The sequence below is a fragment of the Pararge aegeria genome, chromosome 1, assembly GCF_905163445.1.
Source record: "Pararge aegeria chromosome 1, ilParAegt1.1, whole genome shotgun sequence".
Classification (NCBI taxonomy): domain Eukaryota; kingdom Metazoa; phylum Arthropoda; class Insecta; order Lepidoptera; family Nymphalidae; genus Pararge; species Pararge aegeria.
In genome coordinates, this window is record NC_053180.1 from 14,094,913 (window position 1) to 14,116,428 (window position 21,516).

Here is a 21,516-nt window from a genome sequence, read left to right on the forward strand (position 1 = left end):
TGGCAAGTTACTACCCTTCTGACAGCGACGATTTAACGTATGGTACGATGCCGCGTTAAAAAAGATTTATAGAAGTATGGGTGTATTATAATTGCTATTAGGTTAGCCTACTTCTGTTTTAGTCTGCATACTATTTATAACCCGGTGAATTTGCAGTCTAGAGCTTAATTGTGGTTAAAAAACAATAATATGTCTCACCTCTGCGTTCTAGGTATGATCTTTGCACAAAATCCTAGTATATCATATTTTTTTTAGGTTGATCCACACTATCTCATTGCCACTCTATTTCCTATTTGTTTCGCCCGGCAGTTGGGAATTGAAAAGAACTGTAACTCAGTATGTATTGCGTATCACGACACTATGAATATTTTGATAGACTCTACGCTGATTGGTCTGCAAATAATAGATTCAGTCGACTAAGACTTCGGATTGATGAAAACATGCTGTAAATAGCGTATCCTTCAATTGTTTTTTCTTAAAACTAGTTTATTGTACTTTTAGTACAGACACCGGATCATGAAGTTCTAGGTAAGTACTCCGGCCATGCTTATTTCTGCCGCAAAGCAGTTGTTGCAATGCTGTGATCCGGTCAGAAAAGCGTGGTTACTGCTGTAATGACAGGTACATGAGATTTAACATCTCTTATATTTTTTTATGTGTTCCTTCGTATTTTCCTCCGAGACTGTTCTAGATCGGTACTAACAATTTCACTCAGTTATTGTATTTGCTCTGTTTTATGTATTCTCATATACATTGAGTTGTAGATTTGTCATTCGGTGTACATTCTTATCTATCACGCTGATTATACGTATATACTACTTTTACATGACATCAAATTACCTACATATTAGTCTTACTTATTTTATAGTTTTTACCTACAAGCTAATAATATTTAACCATTATCTAACGTCTCTTATTAGGCTTAACATCGTCTGCTTAGTCCGAAAATTATCGCTATAAGCAAAGTTAAAATGCAGTCAATTTAACCTATAATTATTGCTATTTTAAAACAACTATTAAGTCAAAAATATTTTTCCTTGTATCTTTTATAACTGAAATCTCAAAACAGTGATCCGGCTTTACTTTTTTTTGCAATACTTTAAAAACCTGCAGCAATAAAAACGTTAGGAGCGATGCAATTTTTAAAACAAATGAAACATAAAACAATACGCATCAAAAGCAACTGTCCGTTGATATTGTTTTGACATCTTAGGGTTGTCAACTTTTTTATTTATTCATTCTTATTATTTTATGACACAGTCAACACAAAGGCTCGGTTGGAATGACAAATAACCCAAATTTACAATTTGCTATTCTACAGTTACTTATAATATGATTAAATAAAATGTAGTGACACACATTAATTACAAAATGTACCTTACTCTATTTTCTAATGAAGCTAAAGTTTTTTATTCTGAACTGTTTGTATCTAAAACTAGCAATTTAAAAGGAGCGTAAATTATCGCGTGACAATGAGACAGACCATTTAAAAGTATTATTTAGTTCCTGTTATGCTATTGGTGTTGATAAAATATAGCCAATTTAACTCTTCATCATTTGAACTAACTATATGCCAAAAATCAAGTTGATTGGTTGAGTAGTTAGCACTAACAAACACACTTTCGCATATTTAATATTAAAAGAGCCATCTATTGGATAATTACTACATTCACTCAACTTACTACCTTATAGCGCCATCTGTTAAAATCATATAGAACTAGCAGTTAATTATGCCTGTTTATAAGATAATAATCAAATAAGTCACAATAAAATAAAATGCCAATTATAAACTGAGATTTAAACTATCCTGTCTCTTAAGTTGGACCATAACACACATTAAGAAAAGATATATTTACATCACCATAAGTGTCCTTAAACCTATATACACCATCAGATATAAAACTTTTTCTAGTACTATCTACTCTTTATGCCCTACATGTTATTATATATTACCCAGACAATTGATATTGATTGGTGTAATTTATCAACGTCATCAAAGTCGATAATTTACCAGATTTCAAAAGTTGATACTATATTGCATGACGTAAGTAAACAATTATTTATTATTTAGATATTTGCTGAAGCTTAATCTCTTAATTTATGGCATCTTATCAAATGTCGTCACCAAAACCGCAACCACAAGTAAAGTTTACTATTGTACACTATTGCGACAGGTTTGCTGTTGTACAATGATAATATCGTATTTATTAAAAAAAGGTGGTACGACAGAATAAAATTATCAAATAGATAGATCTAATTTCGAGTATAATTCCAAAAAAAGAGCGAGAATTCGTAATAATTTATAAAAATAAATTCCTCATGTTACCGTTCTATTGATAAGGAATAAGCTAGTATCTTTTAGTTTTTGATGGCCGATTGGAGCAGTGGGCAGCGACCCTGCTTTCTGAGTCCAAGGCCGTGGGTGAGATTCCCACAACTGGAAAATGTTTCTGTGATGAACATGAATGTTTATCAGTGTCTGGGTGTTTATATGTATATTATAAGTATTAATGTATATTATTCATAAAAATATTCATCTTTTATCTTAGTATCCATAACACAAGCTAGGCTAACTTTGGGACTAGATGGCGGTGTGTGTATTTTCGTAGTATATTTATTTATTTTAGCATAGTTTTTTCTGACATACCCTCACACATTCTGACATAACCTCATAACATTCTTTATCTCATCTAGCTGACAATTCTTTATATGTCAACAAGTCTCGAGATGAATATTTGTGTGAAGTGGGTTCAATGCTGCAACGCCGTAATTTTTCATATTTTAACGCAAGGGCAGCCCTGAGATAGCAAAACCACAACAATGGGTGCCCATTGAACCATTCTTTGGGGATGCAGTCCTGTTGCTTTAGACAGCTCATCTCTTGAACCTACAGATATCATCTGAATGCTTGAACTATTTCAAAATATGGGAACGCAAAATAATATGAAAGAGTTTATATACCTACTCTTTTATCGACAATTTTGACGAAATCCCTGGCACAGCCATGAGTACCTACTGTGGTTTTTAGCTGGAATCCCGGTTTCGATTCCGATCAAGTCCTGCCGCTAAGCGATTAAGCGTTCCGGTACGATGTAGCGTGGAAATCGATTTGTCGTATGGATTTAGCGTAACTGCCATACTTCCTAACAGGTTAGCCCGCTACCATCTTACACTGCATCATCATTTAAGTACTACCAGGTTAGATTGCAGTCAAGGGCTAACTTGTAGTTGAATATAAAAAATACACAAAAATATTAGGTGTTGTCTCAACACCACCGGACACACACACACACACACACATAGATACGTCTAGCTTATAAATACCCTGTGGTTTACCGTTGCGGGCACGCTTAGCATTATAACATCATCATCATCATGTCAACCGATAGACGTCCACAGCTGGACATAGGTCTTTTGTAGGGAGTTCCAAATTCCACGGTTTTGTGCCGATCCAGCGGCTACCTGCGACGCGCTTAATGTCGCCTGTCTACCTGGTTGGGGGTCAACCAACGCTGCGCTTACCAGTTCGGGGCTGCCATTCGAGCACCTTGGGACCCCTATGTCGATCCTTTCTCCGTACTATGTGCCCGGCCCATTGCCTGTTTAGCTTCGTGACTCGTTGAGCTATGTCGGTAACTCTGGTTCTTCTATGAATCTCCACATTTCTGATTTGATCGCGTAAAGATACTCCATCGCCCGCTGAGTGACTCTGAGCCTTCTTATGAGGCCCATAGTTAACGACCATGTTTCGGAGCCATAGGTCATCACTGGCAACACGCACTGTTCGTAGCTTAGTATTTTTTTTTTTAATTTTTATTTTGCATTCATACATAATATTTGTGTGAATAGTGAACATGCAGATTTTTTGCACCACCAAGGTGCAAGTTGGCGGAAAGTCAAGTAGAGACTTTGCATAAGTTAGTTGCTGCAAAAGTGTACAGTCACGAATTATCTCTTAAATATACGTAAGGTCAAAACGATGACTCTTGGAATTTAAAAATAAGGTCGCTTTTAAAATTTTGTACCATAAATTAAATAAAGTAAGTAAGTAGACTTGATATTTTGCGATCTAAGCTGTGCAAAGGTTATTCGGGGCATCTTTTTTTTTAATATTGTTAATTGACGGATCAAGCACTCAAGATGTTGCGCAGAAACCCACAAGAAGTATGGGTTTAATATAGCTGCCATACTCCCTAACAGGACAGGTTAGCCCGGGATCATCTCAGACTGCATCATTAATCACCACCAGGTAAGATTGCAGTTAAGGGCTAACTTGTTAATGAAATATCATGTTGGTACAATGCGAGCTGGCTGACAACTAAATCATGTTTATATTGTTTTTCATTTCAATTCAATTTCATTATCCTTTTTATTTTCATTTCAGTTCATTTCATTTTCATTTTGACAGCCAAGTGGCGCAGTGGGCAGCGACCCTGCTTTCTGAGTCCAAGATCGTGGGTTCGATTCCCACAACTGGAAAATGTTTGTGTGATGAACATGAATATTTTTCAGTGTCTGGGTGTTTATCTGTTTAATATAAGTATTTAGGTGTATTATATTCATAAAAAAATATTCATCAGCTATCTTGGTACCCATAACACAAGCTACGCTTACTTTGGGGCTAGATGGCGATGTGAGTCGTAGTATATTTATTTATTTCATTTCATTTCATTTTATTACATTTCATTTCATTTTCATTGTTAACAATCTGCCTAATTCAATAATTTCTGGATCATTGTTATTTCCGTAGCTCATTCTTCTTTATGGAATGTCGCGAGCATTATGCATGTACGGTCTTTATTCTCACACTTTAATATATCCTTATGACTGCGCGTGTGCCACTGAACTTCTCATAAACGGCTCGAACGATTTTGATAAAAAGTTTGTGTGTGTTAGACTAGACTGCATGCTCTGCGAAGAGTTGTTCTGTTTGTCAATTTAAAACTCCAACACAACTTTAGCGCATAATTAAAATGTATACTTGAAACTATTTAAGAGTGCGCCGTGCGGAGTAAAAAGTAAATAATATAACCAAAATAATGTTATGATTTTAAATGCGACATTGTTTTTGTTTATTACGTCGGCTCAACCACTGCATCGACCGTAATTAAATTTGCATACCTACAGATAGTTAGCTTCCCGAAGAGGGAATTATTTTTTATATAAAGATCCTATTGGAAGTCGCGAACATCAGCTAAAACCTATATTATATACTAGAAGTACCTGTGACTTAATATTACAGACCAAACCTAGTCAAATAAGCAGTTTAGAAAATCCTTAGCTAGTCGTTCAATATTCAAATGGAATTGATATCTAAAGACATGAATTTTCATTCATAAGTGAAACTGTTTTCTTTCGTTTAGGGGACTTGAAATTAAATGCAAACAGTCGAACGTTTATCTTAATTAAATTGCGATTCCATTCTTTAGAATACATGCCAAATGTATTTATGGTCTTAATGGCCTGATGCCCGCGACGCTGTCCGCGTGGATAAAGTTTTTTAAATAACAAAACTAAATAAAAATAATTTCAAAACCATCTAAAAAATATAATATTATTTGCCATTTTGTGCTGGCTGCCATAAAGCGCTTTCGACTAATTCATCTTACTAAGAAAAAAAACAATCAAAATCAGTTCATCACAAACACACACACACACTTGCGCAGATACGTCAAACTTATAACGCCAAGTTGTTTTTACGTCGGGGTTAAACATAGGGATAAAAAGTTAGTATAGAATATGAAAAAGCTCCACGTACACAAGTTTTAGAAATTGTTGGACATACATTGCTTTTGCGCTTGTATGAAGTGCGTGTTTAGGGCTGACTTAACAATGCCAACAATTTTACACAGTAGTAACGCCACTTAAATTTAAAAATTATCTTCATAATAATTTGCATGCCAAATTGGCATTGTACAGTCACGATCTAGATATTTTTCTGTAACATCTAATTTACGTGTATCATTAAATAAATTAAATTAATTGCTTTATTGATTGTACATTTAAAATATTATATTTTATTAACTTTACATTGAATTTTTTTGTAAAAAAAGTCAATTACTTTATCTCCTTTAAAATACTTACGTAGATGGGTAGGTACTTAAGCGTGCTGTCACCTCCCCAAGTCGCAGTCCGGGGGGATCCCCCCACATTGACAACAGATTATCTTGAAACCACTTTATTACGTCCCTATAAAATTTTAGATAGATTTTTTAATGAAATTTTATCAAATTCTTGACTATGGGATACTGCATTTATGAATTTTAATGAAGGACAGTTTGCTAGATTTTTTACTTGGTACAGATATGGTGTAGCGATGAATTGATTTTTCTGCAGCTAAGAGATTCCAGAAGTGATTCCCTAATGAATCCTTTCGGAAAATGATTTTATTTAAGTTGACGGTTAATATAAGTATAATTAAGTTTCTATTGTTAATTAAGTTATCTATAGGTATCTTTAGATATGTGCTTAGGTTTGAAAAAAAATTCAGGCCAAGCCTTCAATTGAAACCCTGTCTATTGCGTTGATCTGTATATTATTCATAAAAATATTCATCAGTCGTCTTGGTACCCATAGCACAAGCTACGCTTACTTTGGGGCTAGGTGGCGATGTGTGTATTGTCGTAGTATATTTATTTATTATTATTTATTTATGTTTATTATTGTGAGACCGATTTCTATGCCTATATTTCTATGTTTTAATAAGCCAAACCCTTTCAAATTAAGAAAGATAATTTTGCAAGTTGATGGAAAAGCGGCTGTAAGTTCTAAGTAATATTTATTACTTATCACCCTCAGCCTATTTAAATCCCACTGGTGGGCACAGGTCTCTTGAAGCGGTGTTAGCCTAGTGGTTCGGCCTGTCTTTCGGCAGGACCGATCCCCGGCACGTACTGCGTTTTGCGTTTCTTATTCAAAAATATCACTTTCTTTAACGATGAAGGAAAACATCGTGAGACATGCCTGAGAGTTTTCCATAAAGTTCTCAAAAGGCCGCACTTGGCCAGTGTGCAGGTGGACTACAGCCCAAACCCTTCTAATTCTGAGAGAAGTCCCGTCCCCTGTAGTGGGCTGGTAAAGGATTTATAATCAACTAGAAGACCCTGCGGCTTCGCCCGCGTAATTTTGGGAGGCAGCGTACTGCTACATAGTCGACACCAATAGTTATATTGAGATTTTTTCACAAACATTTTTTTATATTATATTATAATATATTTTTTTTCAATGAAAAGTATACTATATTATTTCTAATACCTCCAAGAATATAAATATAAAGTTTCATGAAGATCGGTTCATCAGTTTGCGTGAAAGCGTAACAAACAAACTTACAAACCCATTTATAATATTAGTAGGGATATTTAAACCCTAATGCGGGGCACAGGTCTTCTCTCTCATAGAAGGAACGAGGGGTGAAATCCAGCTTTTGCTAGTGAGTTTTCCCGCGTTCTTTTGTTTTTTTGAAAATTCCACAGGAACCGTCAGTTTTCCCGGAGTAAAAAGTATCCTATGTCCGTTTCCAGGACACAGGGTATCTCTTTGAGAAGATCAAATCATCGTTACAAAGGCCCCCGGGAGTTATTGTTAACTTAATACTTTTTCTAAATAAAAGAATCATATGTCCATTTTCAGGATGCAAGCTATATTTATGTATCATTTCATCAAGATCGGCGTAGTGGTTGAGTCAAACATAGGGTACAGATAAACAAACGAACGAACGAACGAGCAAAACAAACAGGCAAAGTTCCACGTTTATAATAAGTATAGCTAGCCGTTTTTCTACCGGCGACCTAATAAAATTTTAGAACACAAAAGCTGCTATTGCATCTTAATTATGAGATTTAGATGAAGAAGTCTTTATTGCACATACAAATAGAAAGCCAGATTAACAAAATAAACGATAATACAAAACATATGCACAAAGGCAGCCTTATCGCTTGAAGCGATCTCCTCCAGACAACCTTTGGTTGAAGAAACATATTACATAAAACGGTAAATTTAGATACCTTGCGGGCATTTTTTTATTCATTTTATCAAACTTTTATCATGTAATACATCATTTTTATGTTTTACCAACAGTTTCCTGAGCGCACGCTTTTTTCCTTTCAGTTTGCTACTTTGAGTTACATTATTGCAATTTTTTGTAAAGATCTCCAAATATTTTTAGACATAAATTAGCCTATGTTATTTTGTGACAGTTTAGTTTTCTTCTGGCGAAGTAATGGTTAAAATCGGTCCAGTACTTTTGGAGCCTATTGGGTACAAAAAAAAAACCAAAAAAAATGTTTCCCCTTTTGATTGATTAGTTTAATCAGTTTCAGTTTTTTAAAGAACCATTCTTAGAAAAACAGTTTTCAGTATTTCTAAGGACCATTCTTAGAAAAACTGAAAACATCAGCAATAAATGCACGCTATAACATTTTACTTGCAATTATACAACGATAAAGGTACTTTATAAATTTATGGTGCAAATCTCTATCATAAGAGAGATACCGTTGACACTTTTTAATTCTTGCAAAAAATCGCCACCGTAAGGACCCGATATCGAGTGATCACTTACGATAATTAAATCAAGATATCGATTCTACCATCGGAATAATATCGAGACATGATCTCAGCTACGTTCCGTAAAACAAGAGGTTCCATTGTCAGGTTCTGAATCTAGTGATGAATTATCTTATAGAATCACTCCTGGTATTCAAATATGAACCTTGCTTACATGGAATAAAGCGTAGACTATCCGCATAAGGAGGAACTGTTCTGGATAGCGCGTGCTATAAACCATTTTATACAAAAGCTGAAAATATGCAAAATGTATCTTATGCTCTAGACATATGGTGTAAAATATGTGCAAATTAATAAATTGTAATTAATAGACAGTCCATTATAACTGGGCAGTTCGTTCAATGTAAATGTGTGTTTAATCGCTTGCGATAAGGTGCAACGTGACGGTAAATTATAAAATGGTCAACTCCTAGAAACGATGCTTAAGCACTCAATGCACTCTTTATCTTAGATTAAAAAAGGGGGTTTCCAGAGGGTTGAAACAGGTGTTGAAATCACTCTGAGTGAAGTTTATTCAAGGAGGGACGCGATACAATGGAAGAGAAGTACCTACAGCGTCAATTGGTGAACAATTGAGTGTTTTCAAGCATTCACATTTCACCATTAGGGGTCTCACCAATACAATAGTTTCTGAATCGATATTCTTATTTTGACTGATAGGTTTCTTTGTTAAGTTTATATAATTGGTAACTTCAGTATCTATACCATTTTTAGTATGTCAAAATATATTATCTCTTAGGATGGATAATAAGTCATCCTTCTGATTAAAAGAAATATTTAAAAAAAACTTATGAAACTTGGTACTTTTAAAACGACACACATACTGTGCCTTGCGGCTTCGCTCAAATTATGAGACATTCAGCGTAAGACTGCAACCTTCCACAGTGAATAAGCGACCGAACACATGGCCGAGCTTTAAACAGATCATGCAAAGAATATGTTGTACAGTGTCACCCCGACCATAAAATGCAGCACAATTAATTAATAATAATAATAATAAGTTTATTTCAAATAACAGTTACACAGTAAATTAAAAATAGTACAAAATGAGGCGAACATAAGGTAATGTGTATCATGAAACCCAAATTCGATAATACTGCTTTAGTGCAAGACTGAATCGCAGTTATAATCGCCCATCTCTGGAGCGAGAACCATACACTTAAATTAAATCTAGTGAGATGAATAAAAATAGAAACCTAAAAACCTTTTGAATTAAATTCAATTGAAAGCATTGATAAACTCTAATTTTTTTTTCTGTTTTTCTACATTTACATAAATACATCCATAAGTATTGCGGTAGTAGGTACTTCCCCGGAGCTCTATCACACAAACATCTACTACTACTAAGAAAGAGGATGTAGGGATGAACTCGTGTATTACAGCCCTGAATGTACCCAATATTCAATCTGATTATACCCGTATATTACGGAAACTCTCAAACATCATACCTAATTATTGAACACAAGCTAACGGAATATAGATGTTCTATTCAATCGTTGTTAGCAAATTTTTATATATTTTTTCGCAATGTTTTTGCACGCCAACCTGAGTTAAAGTGATTTTTTCTTCTCTGTTATTTGTAAAAGAAGGGTTTTATCCTCTCATCCTAATTATACCAAGACCATAAAAGCCCCACTGTTTTGCACAGGTTTCCTTCCTCCCGGGAGGGACAAAAATTGGTTATAATAACTAGGACCAACGCGCTAAGAAATATGCTCTCTAAAGCTAGGTGGATTGCAGCGCCAATTTTCTTAACTCTAATATGTTACTGGAAATGTGTCTGAAAAAACACAGCCTACCTCAATCCGTAGTCAAATACCGTAATCACCCTATTAACGCCCCACTTCGGACACTAGTCCATCATGGATGATGGGACAGATGGTTTTAAAGCATAGAGACGTTAACGTGGGTTAGTGAGCTTTAACGACTATACAAAAAAAAGGAGTACTCAAATGATAATAACCGGGACTTGCGTGTTCTCCAAGGTACGGGGGTGAGTACCATCAATTTCCTAACTCCGAGTTGATACAGACCATTTTAAACATAGAACCCAGGCCGTAGTGATTCTTAGTCGAACATGCCTCTTAAACCTAATATTACAACAAAATGATAATTTTTATATATATATAATTCTTGTGTGCGTGTGTATGTCACTGAACTCCTCCTAGACGGCTGGACCGATTTAAATGATTTTTTTTGTATGCCTTTGGGTGGCAACCTGGATTCACACATCAGCCCGACAGATAGCGCTGCAGTCGGAATCTAAGTTATCTTTTTCTATACTGCAACTAAACGTATGGTTTATTTAGGTACGAGTTTGATTTGCAAATTTCTTTCAGTGTTGGATAGCCCATCTATCATAAAAGGCCATAAAGTATATATCATCACGCTTAGACTAATAGAAGCATAGCACCAATGAAGAATGTTTCAAAATCGGTATTTTTTTCCCTTTGAGAGCTTACGCTATGAGAGCTGCGTAAAGTTGTTCCCTTTTTCTAGAAATACCTTCTAAAATAGCCTGGGACAGCATATGTCTATCTTTCAAGGTTGACTTTTACGCGGACGAAGTCGCGAGGGACCTCTAGTAGTTTTATATATTTTCGCTATGAATCTTCAACTTATCTCCAATTAACTAACTTCTAGTTTAATCAGCATAGTGTTTCTGACCAAGCGAGTTGCCAGTTCAAGTTGTTGCTAACTAGGTTCATCGCAACAAGCTGAAGACTGCAGAGTTGTAGCTTCAAGTGTTTCGAACTCCGAAATTGTATTTCTGTATCGTTCAGCGTTATGGCTATCCTATAAAATTAACTACTTCATCCAATATAAGTTTACTACTCGGACGTTATTAACTTTCCTAACTGACTGCCAAAAAGACGAATTTAACGTAAAATATACTTACTAGTATATTATTAACTTACTTTAAAAAATGTAAGTAAATAATATACGAGTAAGTATCCGATAAAGTAAATACACGAGTAAGTATAGTTTGATGAATTCCTTAATGACAAGGTAGATTGGAAGCCTCTAGTCTCGCTCTCATCTCCCGCAAGATATAAAAATGATGGTAAATGTTGATGTTGGAAAAGAGCAACAACTGAGTTTCTCGCCGGCTCTTCTCGGTAAAATCTGCTTTCCGAACCGGTGGTAGAGTCACTACAAACATACATACTTGACGTTTTAAAAGTGCTTATAATGTAGGCCTACTTGAAATAAATGAATTTGAATTTGTATATTTAATAGGTCATCAGAGGTCGTCACATACAAATTTTATCGAAATTGAATTTAACTTATAGAAAAAATATGATGATAACGTTTTCTGTGAGAGGCTTCGGCCGTGGCTACTTACCACCCTACCGAAAGAGACGTGCCATCAATCGATTTAGTGTTCCGGTACTGACATGGTTGTATCTCACACAAGATGGAACAATGATTGTTAAATTGTAAAATGATGTTGGAAGAGCAATTGCTGAGTGTATGACATGTTGGTAGAGTTACTACAAACAGACATACTTGGCGTTTGAAAATGCTTATAATTAAACTTACCTGAGATAAATGAATTTAGAAACCAATTAGATAAATGCCGCGTAGAAACCCATTCGACGGGCTTATCGTAACTGCCATACATGTTGCCGCCAGAAGGTTGTATTACGCTACCATCTTAGACTCCATCATCACAAACCACCAGGTAAAATTGCAGTCAAGGGCTACTCGTAGAAGAATAAAAAAAAACAAATCAAATTATGACGATTATAAATTCTAGTAATTAAGTCTACATTTGCCGTCTAAACACTTATATTTGCTATTGCTATTTATTGTTCTCCGGTACCAAAAAATTAAATGCTTTTTTTTAATTCATGTTGTTTAAATATTATTGTACGATCAAATAACATATTATTATTAAAAACGTACGTATAGTTAAAACACTGTGCTATTTGTTCGAAGTCGATAAGTTACTAACTAGGTACTTTGCCGCGAGATGCCACTCAAGACTGTTGGATTGCTGTTTGAAACTACTGGAATTGTATTTCCGTTGCCTCACTTATAATTTATTTTTGTTAAATTTGTTCAGAGATTTTCCGAATAACAATTTACAACCATAAGTAGAAAGATAGAAAACAGAATTAAATGACGTCTGACGACGAGTAGGTATTATGGTGTGTCAAAACTGCTTATATTAGGCCTACTTGAAATAAATGAATTTTGAATTTTGAATTTGGTCCTGCGCACAAAAGTTTTACACTAATTGAACCCACAAACAAATTAGCGCCATCTTTTAGAACACTCATGAAACACTACGAAACACGATTAAACTAAATTGTATTTTTGATCTTTAATAAAATATGGCATAGTTACTACGGTTATACTTAAATACGTACTGCATGTTATCACTTGCTGTGTATACATATATCATTGCTTAAAGTCTTCAATACAAGGTTACATTGTGAAAAATCAATTTAACTTTCGAATGCAAAGAAGATTTTCTAAAATTGGACTGGTATTTCCAGAGATTCACTATTATATAATCCGCATCCTATTAACGTCTCACTAAAGGGCAAAGGCTTCTTCTCTCATTAAATAGACATTTATAGAGCACGTCCTTCACCCTTTTTCATTATGGGAGGAGACCCGTGCTCTGTAGTGGGCCGGTATTTGGCTGATGTGATGATAATGATCAAGCTTATAAAAAGTGTCACTAATAGTATATAACGGTAACAATAAAAATGCTTGTGTGTGAATTAATGCTATCACAATCAGATTGTATTAATAGACTGATGATGAATGTCCTTCTAGAGGGGAAGCCCATTCGCCATAAACACCACACAAAAGCAACTGTGTATATTATACGAGTATAAATATAATATCCACTAGCAGCGTTCGGGACTTCCCTGACGTATTCGACAGGAATTAGCTTAGGGTAGTCGCAAGCCTTGTAGTCGATAAAAAATAGATTTTTATAAATCAGTATTGCAATAAAAAAGTAAGCGTAAATTTTTTGTATAGCTACTGCTTTATGTTTTATAAATGGCAATAAGACCTTTTGTTGGTACATATTCAATTTATTTGTAGTCTACTCTCGTAACTATCCTCAGCCTAATAATGTACTTCTGTTTAGCACTGGTCTCCTCTTGCACAAGATTATTTAATCCCTAAACAAGTCCCTCTACAGGTCTGTTTATCCGTCTGTACTAATCTCGTAAATCATTGTTAGAATCCCTATTTGTTTTTCAACGATGCTTAGTAGGCTTATCATGCTAAAAATACATTTTTGAATGTATAATTTATGAAAGTTCAACAAATAAGTAGCAGGAATGTTTAATGGAAATTTCGCGTAGGTATATGGAATAAGCAAAAAGATAAAATAACTAGTTTATCAAATTCTGATTTCTACAAACGTTATTTTTTGAATTTGCTTCTATTCATTAAACTACTAACTATAAAAAACATACTCTTTTTTATATAAATGTTATTTTTTTCTTAATACCGTTATTCAAAGACGAACAAGGAACCAATGACTGTATACATTAAAACACAGGAATAATGAAACCACAAAGAATGGGAAGCAATTTTCGACACGCCGTCGATAAATTTCATTGTAGGTGAGTAGGTAATAGATATAATATTAGTGTGGGCGATAACGCTTTCATCGATATCAATGAAACCACTTCTGACTGCACTACGCAGCACTATATAAATACTGCAAACATACATTGATAAACAGTCTGATCCTTGCCTAAGCAAAACGAGTTTGATTTTAAAACATAAATTATCACCAAAATGCCGCTAACTGGGGATAGGTCAACAAATATAGACAAAACAGAAAATTTTTCAATAACTGGGATTAAAGAACTTAATAATGGGAGTAATATCGCGGGAACGGGTTTTGTGAATGGGTTGAGGAGTGAAATTGACCCAATGAAGCCCAATGCTCCACCGTACACCAACGCTGGGTTAAGCCTTGTGGGTGAATCTAGGTGAGTTAATATTTTCTTTCAAATTAAAATACTCAGTGATATCTACTTACAGAGTATTTTTTATTTTATTGCATAGTTTTAGTAAATAAATAGGAACAACGTAGGTACTTAAAATTTCCGTAAGAGGTACGAGTATATTTGACGTTTCTTTTGTTTTGAGAAAATTTTACTAACTCCTGTAAAGCGGTCAGAATAGTCAGAAAATATATATATCCTATTTCTCTAAAAAGAGCATTACTCATTAATAGTTTTAATTATTTTCTTTAACAGTAAAAGTGATAGAAAAACAAAAACATATATAATAAGTTAACAACAAATAATAAGTTAGCACAATGCATATGATTTGCTAACATAGGGATCTCTTCCGGGCAACCATTGGCGCAATAACTATATAATTGGTGAATTTCTTAATGACAATGTTGCTAGGAAGCATCTGGCTCCGCTTTTCATCTCTCACAAGATAGAAAAATGAATGTTAAAATGTAAAATGTTGACGGCCGATTGGCGCAGTTTGCAGCGACCCTACTTTCTGAGTCCAAGGCCGTGGGTTCGATTCCCAATGGAAAATGTTCGTGTGATGAGCATGAATGTTTTTCAGTGTCTGGGTGTTTATATGTAGGTATATTCTAAGTATTTATGTATATTATTTATAAAAAAATAGTCATTTTAGAACCCATAACAAAAGCAACGCTTAAATTGGGGCTAGATGACGATGTGTGTATTGACGTAGTATATATATATATATTTTTTAAATGTAAGTGGTTGTTGATGGAAAAGAGCAACTGCTGAGTTTCTTGCCGGCTTCTTCTCGGTAGAATCTGCCTTCCGAACCGATGGTAGAGTCACTACAAACAGACAGACTTGACGTTTCAAAAGTGCTTATATTAGGCCTACTTGAAATGAATAAATTTTAAATTTTTTGAAGCAAGCAAATAGCCACGATGATTATTTTCGTGTAATAGAAAACATCCCTTTTTTATCAGATAACTATTTTTTTTCCAGCGCTGGTTCACTGGGATTAACAGGCGTGCATGTACCGAATCGCGCCAATATAGCGACAGCGTCTGCGAGTATGCATTTGGTAAACACGGATACCCATAAACTGACTGCTAACGCCTTTAGCACCACTGTTATGCCAAAAGCTGGTCCTAATTTCGCAACTCATGGTGGCGGCGTCGACTATACTTATCAGTGAGTAGTAATTTATTCCCTACTCCTTTATTTCATTACCTTGGTATTATATCATAAGAGCGATATAGTAACTTTTGACGACCTCCCTGGCGCAACGGTGAGCGCTATGAATTTAAGAAGGAGGTCCCGGGTTCAATTTTCTCTGATCTGGTCTGGTGGGAGGCTTTGACCGTGGCTAGTTACCAACCTAGCGACAAAGACGTGCCGTTAAGCGATTTAGTGTTTCGGAGCGATGTCGCGTAGAAACCAATTAGGGGTATGACTACCATTCTCCCTAGGAGGTGAACCCGCTACCATCTTAAACTGCATCATCACTTACCAGCTGGTGAGGTTGCAGTCAAGGGCTAACCAAAAGTGAATTAAAAAAAACTTTACTCCACGTTTACACGACTATTCACAAGGCGAATAGTCGTCGCATAACATCGGATTAGTTAAGCAAGATTTTGTCGCATTTCTTAGTTTCCTTTTTTAGTCCACTACAAGTTAGCTCTTCACTGCAAACTTACGAGATACGTCTAAGATGGTAACGGCTATTCTTCTAGGGGTATGGTAGTTACATTTAAGCCGTATACCCTCAAATGGAATCGACATCGGATCGGAACGTTAAATACCTTAGCGGCTTAGCGGCACATCTTTGTCGCATAGCCTCCTACCAGACCAGATTAGACAAAAATTTAAAAATTATATATTCCCAAATTTCTCCAACCAGGATCGAACTCGCAACCGCCCACTTGAATCCACAGCGCTCACCGCTGCGTGTTTGAAAATTTAACGATTAATTAAAACATCCTGAGGGAACCTGCGGGTTTTAGACTGTTCTATGACGTTTTCAAAAGCTTGTAAACTCTGTAAAGCCACAATAGGCCAGCGTGGTGGACTCCGGCCTAACCCTTTTCATGCTGAGACGACAACCGTGTCGTTTAGTGAGCTGGCAATAGGTTGATAATGACTGCTCTAAAAGTCATTACCCAAAAAATATGTCGATTTTGGCCTTTGTAGTACCAGGTCACGAAATTAGCTATTTGACTAATTTACCACCATTTGACCATTGTTTGCCTGGAAAGAGATCGATGAGGCCGCCAAATTGTATATAAATTGTGCACTTGGTGTTAAATTTTTATTTACAATTCTATTTATGTTAATGTGGTGTACAATAAAAAGGTTCATTCATTCATTAATTCGTTATTTCCAGGAACACAGTAGGAGCCAACGCTTCAGTATCCCATACGCCGATGTTCAAGCAAACTGACTATTCAGTGGGTGGAAATCTAAATTTGCACCAAACACCGACTTCTTCCCTCGGGCTTAACGTTGGTGCGAACAGGACTGACAGTCCTTTCACAGGCAGAGGCAACTGGCAGCCAGGCGGTTCCATTATCTTCAAGAAGTCGTTCTAAATTTTTACGCCTTTTATTTTGAAGCCACGATGCCACGACCTTTCCATAACAGAATCCATGCGTCGACGCTACGTCGTATGTCCTGGCTTCTATGTATACACACAAATTACACATGTAATACGACGATAATACGAGGTAATTAGTATATTTGCAAGATTTTCTACTGTCCTATCTAAAATGTTAAGACTACTACTTTGTTTATGAAACCATCGTATAAATCCATTGCTTAAGGATAACTGCTGTTTTTTTTTTAAATGATGAAATCAGGTTCTTTATCCCTTTAATTGATTGAATAAAAGTTTCATTGTTTTCGTGTTCATTGATTCTTGAACTTGATTCTATATGTATGCCGGTATGAAATTTTCGTATCGTAAACATCAGATATTTTTAGAAAGGAAGTTCTGTTTTGGCCCGAAACCATAGTTTAGATTATCTGTAAATTTATAGACTGCACTAAGTACTATAACTGTTTTCCTTGTGTTTTTCCTATTGTGTTGTGTTGCAATAAAGTTTTTCTATTCTATTCTGTTCTATTGTGTTATGTTGTTTGAACTTGGCTAGCCGTCACTGTCAAATGACAGCTGTCAGACACTTAACCTTTACCGGCTTTTTTTTTCCCGGTCGGATCGCGCGCATGTAGTCTTTTTTTGTTTTCCCTGTCTTTTTGATGCGCTGAATTAATTAAGTAATTGTCAATCCATCTTTTAATTCGCCTTTCTGCGAAGGGAAATTAATTTCTATTGAAAGTGAATTGAGTATTCGTTTTTGGTCTAATTATCCATTAGCTTGCGATAACTGGTCGTGATTACCTGGAGTTCAAGTGTTGGTACGCTACGCTCATTTGTAGAACCCGAGGACTGGAGTTCGGCGCCGACGCCGGCACTACATAACTTAGAATTTCTCTATTCACACACACAGACACACACATATAACCTCGTAGGGTATAGGGCCACCGTAGGAGCCTTCTAAGGTGAACACGAATACTTTCAGATATATTAACTTGTAGTCAGTAAGGAAGGAGGACCGACAACAGACATGTAGCTGTTTTACATCTCGGGGATCTCGCTATGGACCCCGGGAAGTCCTCGAAGTTTGCGGATGTAAGCAGGGGCCAAAAATAAGTTATTTATTTTTGCTGGCTGCAATTGCCAGAGTAGCAGGTGTATATTGTCGATACGCGGGTGCGTCCGAGTCCGAAATCGTATTTGAATTTTACTTAATTTATAAAATGTATATTTCCTTTAAGTGTAGAAATACTTTAAAAAAAATTATGAAGTATACAACTTCATAATTTCTTAGATTCCAACCAGGCGAATAAAGATTGTTCCTTGTTTTAAAAACAAAGAATTAATTATAAAGCTTTCAATTGAAATAGTCATTTGCAAAATATGCTTAAAAATTCTAGGTTGCAATTGTATAAAAGCAGCAGCAAACAGAAATGGCAAAGTAATTAACATAAAACATTATTCATACGCACAAAAACTTATATCCCACATTTTCGTTAAAGCGTTACAAAATTGTAAGAACGCTTTTAGCGAGCGGGAAGAAAACGCAAAAAATATTTTTTTCATCTCGAAATTCAATTTCATAATAAACTTGCAAATCTGCGAGAGAAATCATTTTCGTAATAAAACAAATTCTAATTCCGACCTTAAAAATCCGAAGGTAATTCAAAGATTTGAGGATATTTTTAAGCCCAACTCGACGGAACTCCTAACTGTGGCAATAATTGAATAATCACGGGAGTAACTTCGTCGGCAACCGCAGTTTCTTGTGATTTGGATTAAGGAATAAATTTGGGGCGATTTTTGGAGTGAAAACTTCTTTTGGCCGAACACGGATTTTTCCGTAGGCTGAACCGTCACGCCCCGAGGTGAAAGGCTCGATTGGGTGAACTCGGGACTAGTACCAGAACGAGAAAGATACAGTCAGCTGCTTTGTCGATTCGTTTAATATATTCGATTCATATCAAATAATTGTTTTTGGTAATTTAATAGTTATTATTGGTACGTAATAATTATTTTAACAATTAGTTGGTTTACATTGTGAGTTTAGTATGTGTAGTTAGCGGTTTATCGTGCTACTATTATATATTGCAAAAATTATAAACATTAAAGATTATAAATAAATAAATAAATATACTACGACAATACACACATCGCCATCTAGTCCCAAAGTAAGCGTAGCTAGCGTAGTAGTTATGGGTACTAAGATGCCTGGTGAATATTTTTATGAATCATATAAATAAATACTTAGAATATACGTTAAAAAACGTTAAGCACACAGTATTTGTTATTTATTTTTATTTCACTTCAAGTTAGTTCTTTTTACATAGTAATAATTGACTGACCAAGCAGATGGCCCACCTGATGGGAAATAGAAACAAGAGCAACCCTTCACAGATCATGCAAGTAACACGTCCTGCAACATGCCACCCTGTGTCTATCGATATGAGGCGTAGGTGTAAACCTCATGTGCCTGTAATTAAACCGGCAACCACGCCTTTCACGCCGGAACACAGCATTGCAACAATGCTGCTTAGCGGCAGAAATAAACATGGCATTGGTACTTCCCCGGACGAGCTCTGTCACAAAAAACTCTATTACTATTCCCTTGATTGCATTATCTGTAGTAGATGTCCCGTCGTTACCACGATCCATGCAACTGGGTCGAAATATCGACAAATTCAAAATATTATCGTGGTATGTACCCGTTTATCTATGCTTAAGAAATGTTGATTAACCAAGAAAATTTTAGTTTAAAATCTGTAGTAACTGATGACGTAGTCTAAGGTGATAGCGGGCTAAACCTTAGACCGGGTCAGAGCAATGGAACTTATTAAAAACCCATATTCGTTATCGGTTTCCACGCGGCATCGTATCAGAACCCATAATAACTCAGCGGTGGTAAATATAAAAGGCCGAAGCCCCCACTACGCAAAATTAAGACATTACTTATTCCTCCTACCGGGAATCGAACCCTAAACCCCTACTACTACTTAAAAGATAGCAAAAATCATCATCCTCAGCTTATTAGCGTCTTTCAGAAGAATTTCAGCAGAATTCAGCAGAAATGGATTTTGACGCTTCACTCTCCAGAACATATTAGCATGACTTAATATCTGCTAATAGTATAAAAAAAGTTATCAACCATCTCATAAAATAGCTTCCTGAAAAGTACAAAACAGCTTTCAACGCTTAACTTGCACCAAAAAGAGAACGTTAAAAACAATCTGCTACTGTGAGTTAGATTTATGCAAGTCTGTTTTCAGCGAAGTCTAAAGCTTGAATTGAATACCAGTGGAAATGAAAGTTTCATTTTTTGTTCTACAAAAGCGAATTACCGGACTTTTGCAGCTTCTAGGAGTTTTCAAATGTTAATTGTTTAAGAAGGGTTGTTTATTAGTCTGTACTTATTACCTTTTGAGTTGCTTATTATCATAAAATCAACATCAATAGCTTATAATCCGGAATAACCAAACAACTCTGGTGTATTTTATACTAAAAATATTCTCTAATTAAATCTATCTAGCACACTCAGAAGATTTTGTTTGACAACACGCAATTGCAGTGTTCATTATTATTTCCATTGATCTAAACTAATGGTTTGCCCCGAACTGTACTTTAACCTTTTAAGAGGATTTATGAGTTATAGTTCTATGTATGTTCTATGCACTATGCATTATAGATAATGTAAACAGGTGTTCATTAAAAAAAACCTTAATAAATGAAATCAGATTTAGGTATAAAATGGTGACCACAGTACGTTTATATAAGTTTTTTGTGATACTTATGATTATATATCAGCGCCGGTATCGAACGTGGTAGTTTAAAGCTTCAGAAAGTTGCTAAATGAGGTTGTAAGAACTTGAACAATTAATAATCTATGTATTCAGAGCAAAAAAGACAGGTATGTTATTCTTGACCACATTTCTGACGTTGCATTACACGTTTCTGTAAGTCCGATTTCTTAGTTATTTATTAAAATTTTCAGACAATTAAAAAAAACTAAAATATTATACAGAATATTACTGAGTAATTTGGTGGATAAAATTTTTTATTTAGTACTAATTTATACTGATATTTCCTCTAAGTGAGGTGAGGATGAAATATAAAATTTAAATTTCGAATGCGCTCATGGCACGACCTTAACGAATGTTGTTATAAACATCACTTCGCCACAAGAGACATATTATATGCATGTTAAAGGCCTATTCGAATGAGAAAGTGCTGATTTTGTCTTAACTTTTCCTTCCTAATTTCACTGCCCCAATAGCATATAGCGCTAATGTTGAAGGTAAGTAATTTCTCGTAGGAAATGACAGTCGCAGGTGCGCCTCCGACGGCAACTGCTAATAGCTTTTAGACAGCACGGACCAGTGATGCTCTCCTAGT

At 35.4% G+C, this 21,516-nt stretch overlaps 1 protein-coding gene across 1 annotated transcript; it reads left to right on the forward strand.

The window, feature by feature from the left end:
• The first annotated feature begins 14,283 nt into the window (after window positions 1-14,283).
• LOC120625179 (defense protein 3-like) lies at window positions 14,284-17,358 on the forward strand. Its single transcript, XM_039892163.1, has 3 exons — window positions 14,284-14,534; window positions 15,537-15,725; window positions 16,918-17,358. Exons 1-3 carry the CDS (start codon window positions 14,338-14,340, stop codon window positions 17,120-17,122), a joined length of 591 nt encoding a protein of 196 aa, XP_039748097.1. The 5' UTR covers window positions 14,284-14,337; the 3' UTR covers window positions 17,123-17,358.
• Window positions 17,359-21,516: the final 4,158 nt, after the last annotated feature.

Excerpts from the sequence above, each read along its gene's own strand:
- LOC120625179 (XM_039892163.1), top strand. The coding sequence starts at position 14,338 with ATGCCGCTAACTGGGGATAGGTCAACAAATATAGACAAAACAGAAAAT. Across the intron at positions 14,535-15,536 it reads AGCCTTGTGGGTGAATCTAG|CGCTGGTTCACTGGGATTAA; the intron begins GTGAGTTAATAT and ends TTTTTTTTCCAG. Across the intron at positions 15,726-16,917 it reads GGCGTCGACTATACTTATCA|GAACACAGTAGGAGCCAACG; the intron begins GTGAGTAGTAAT and ends CGTTATTTCCAG.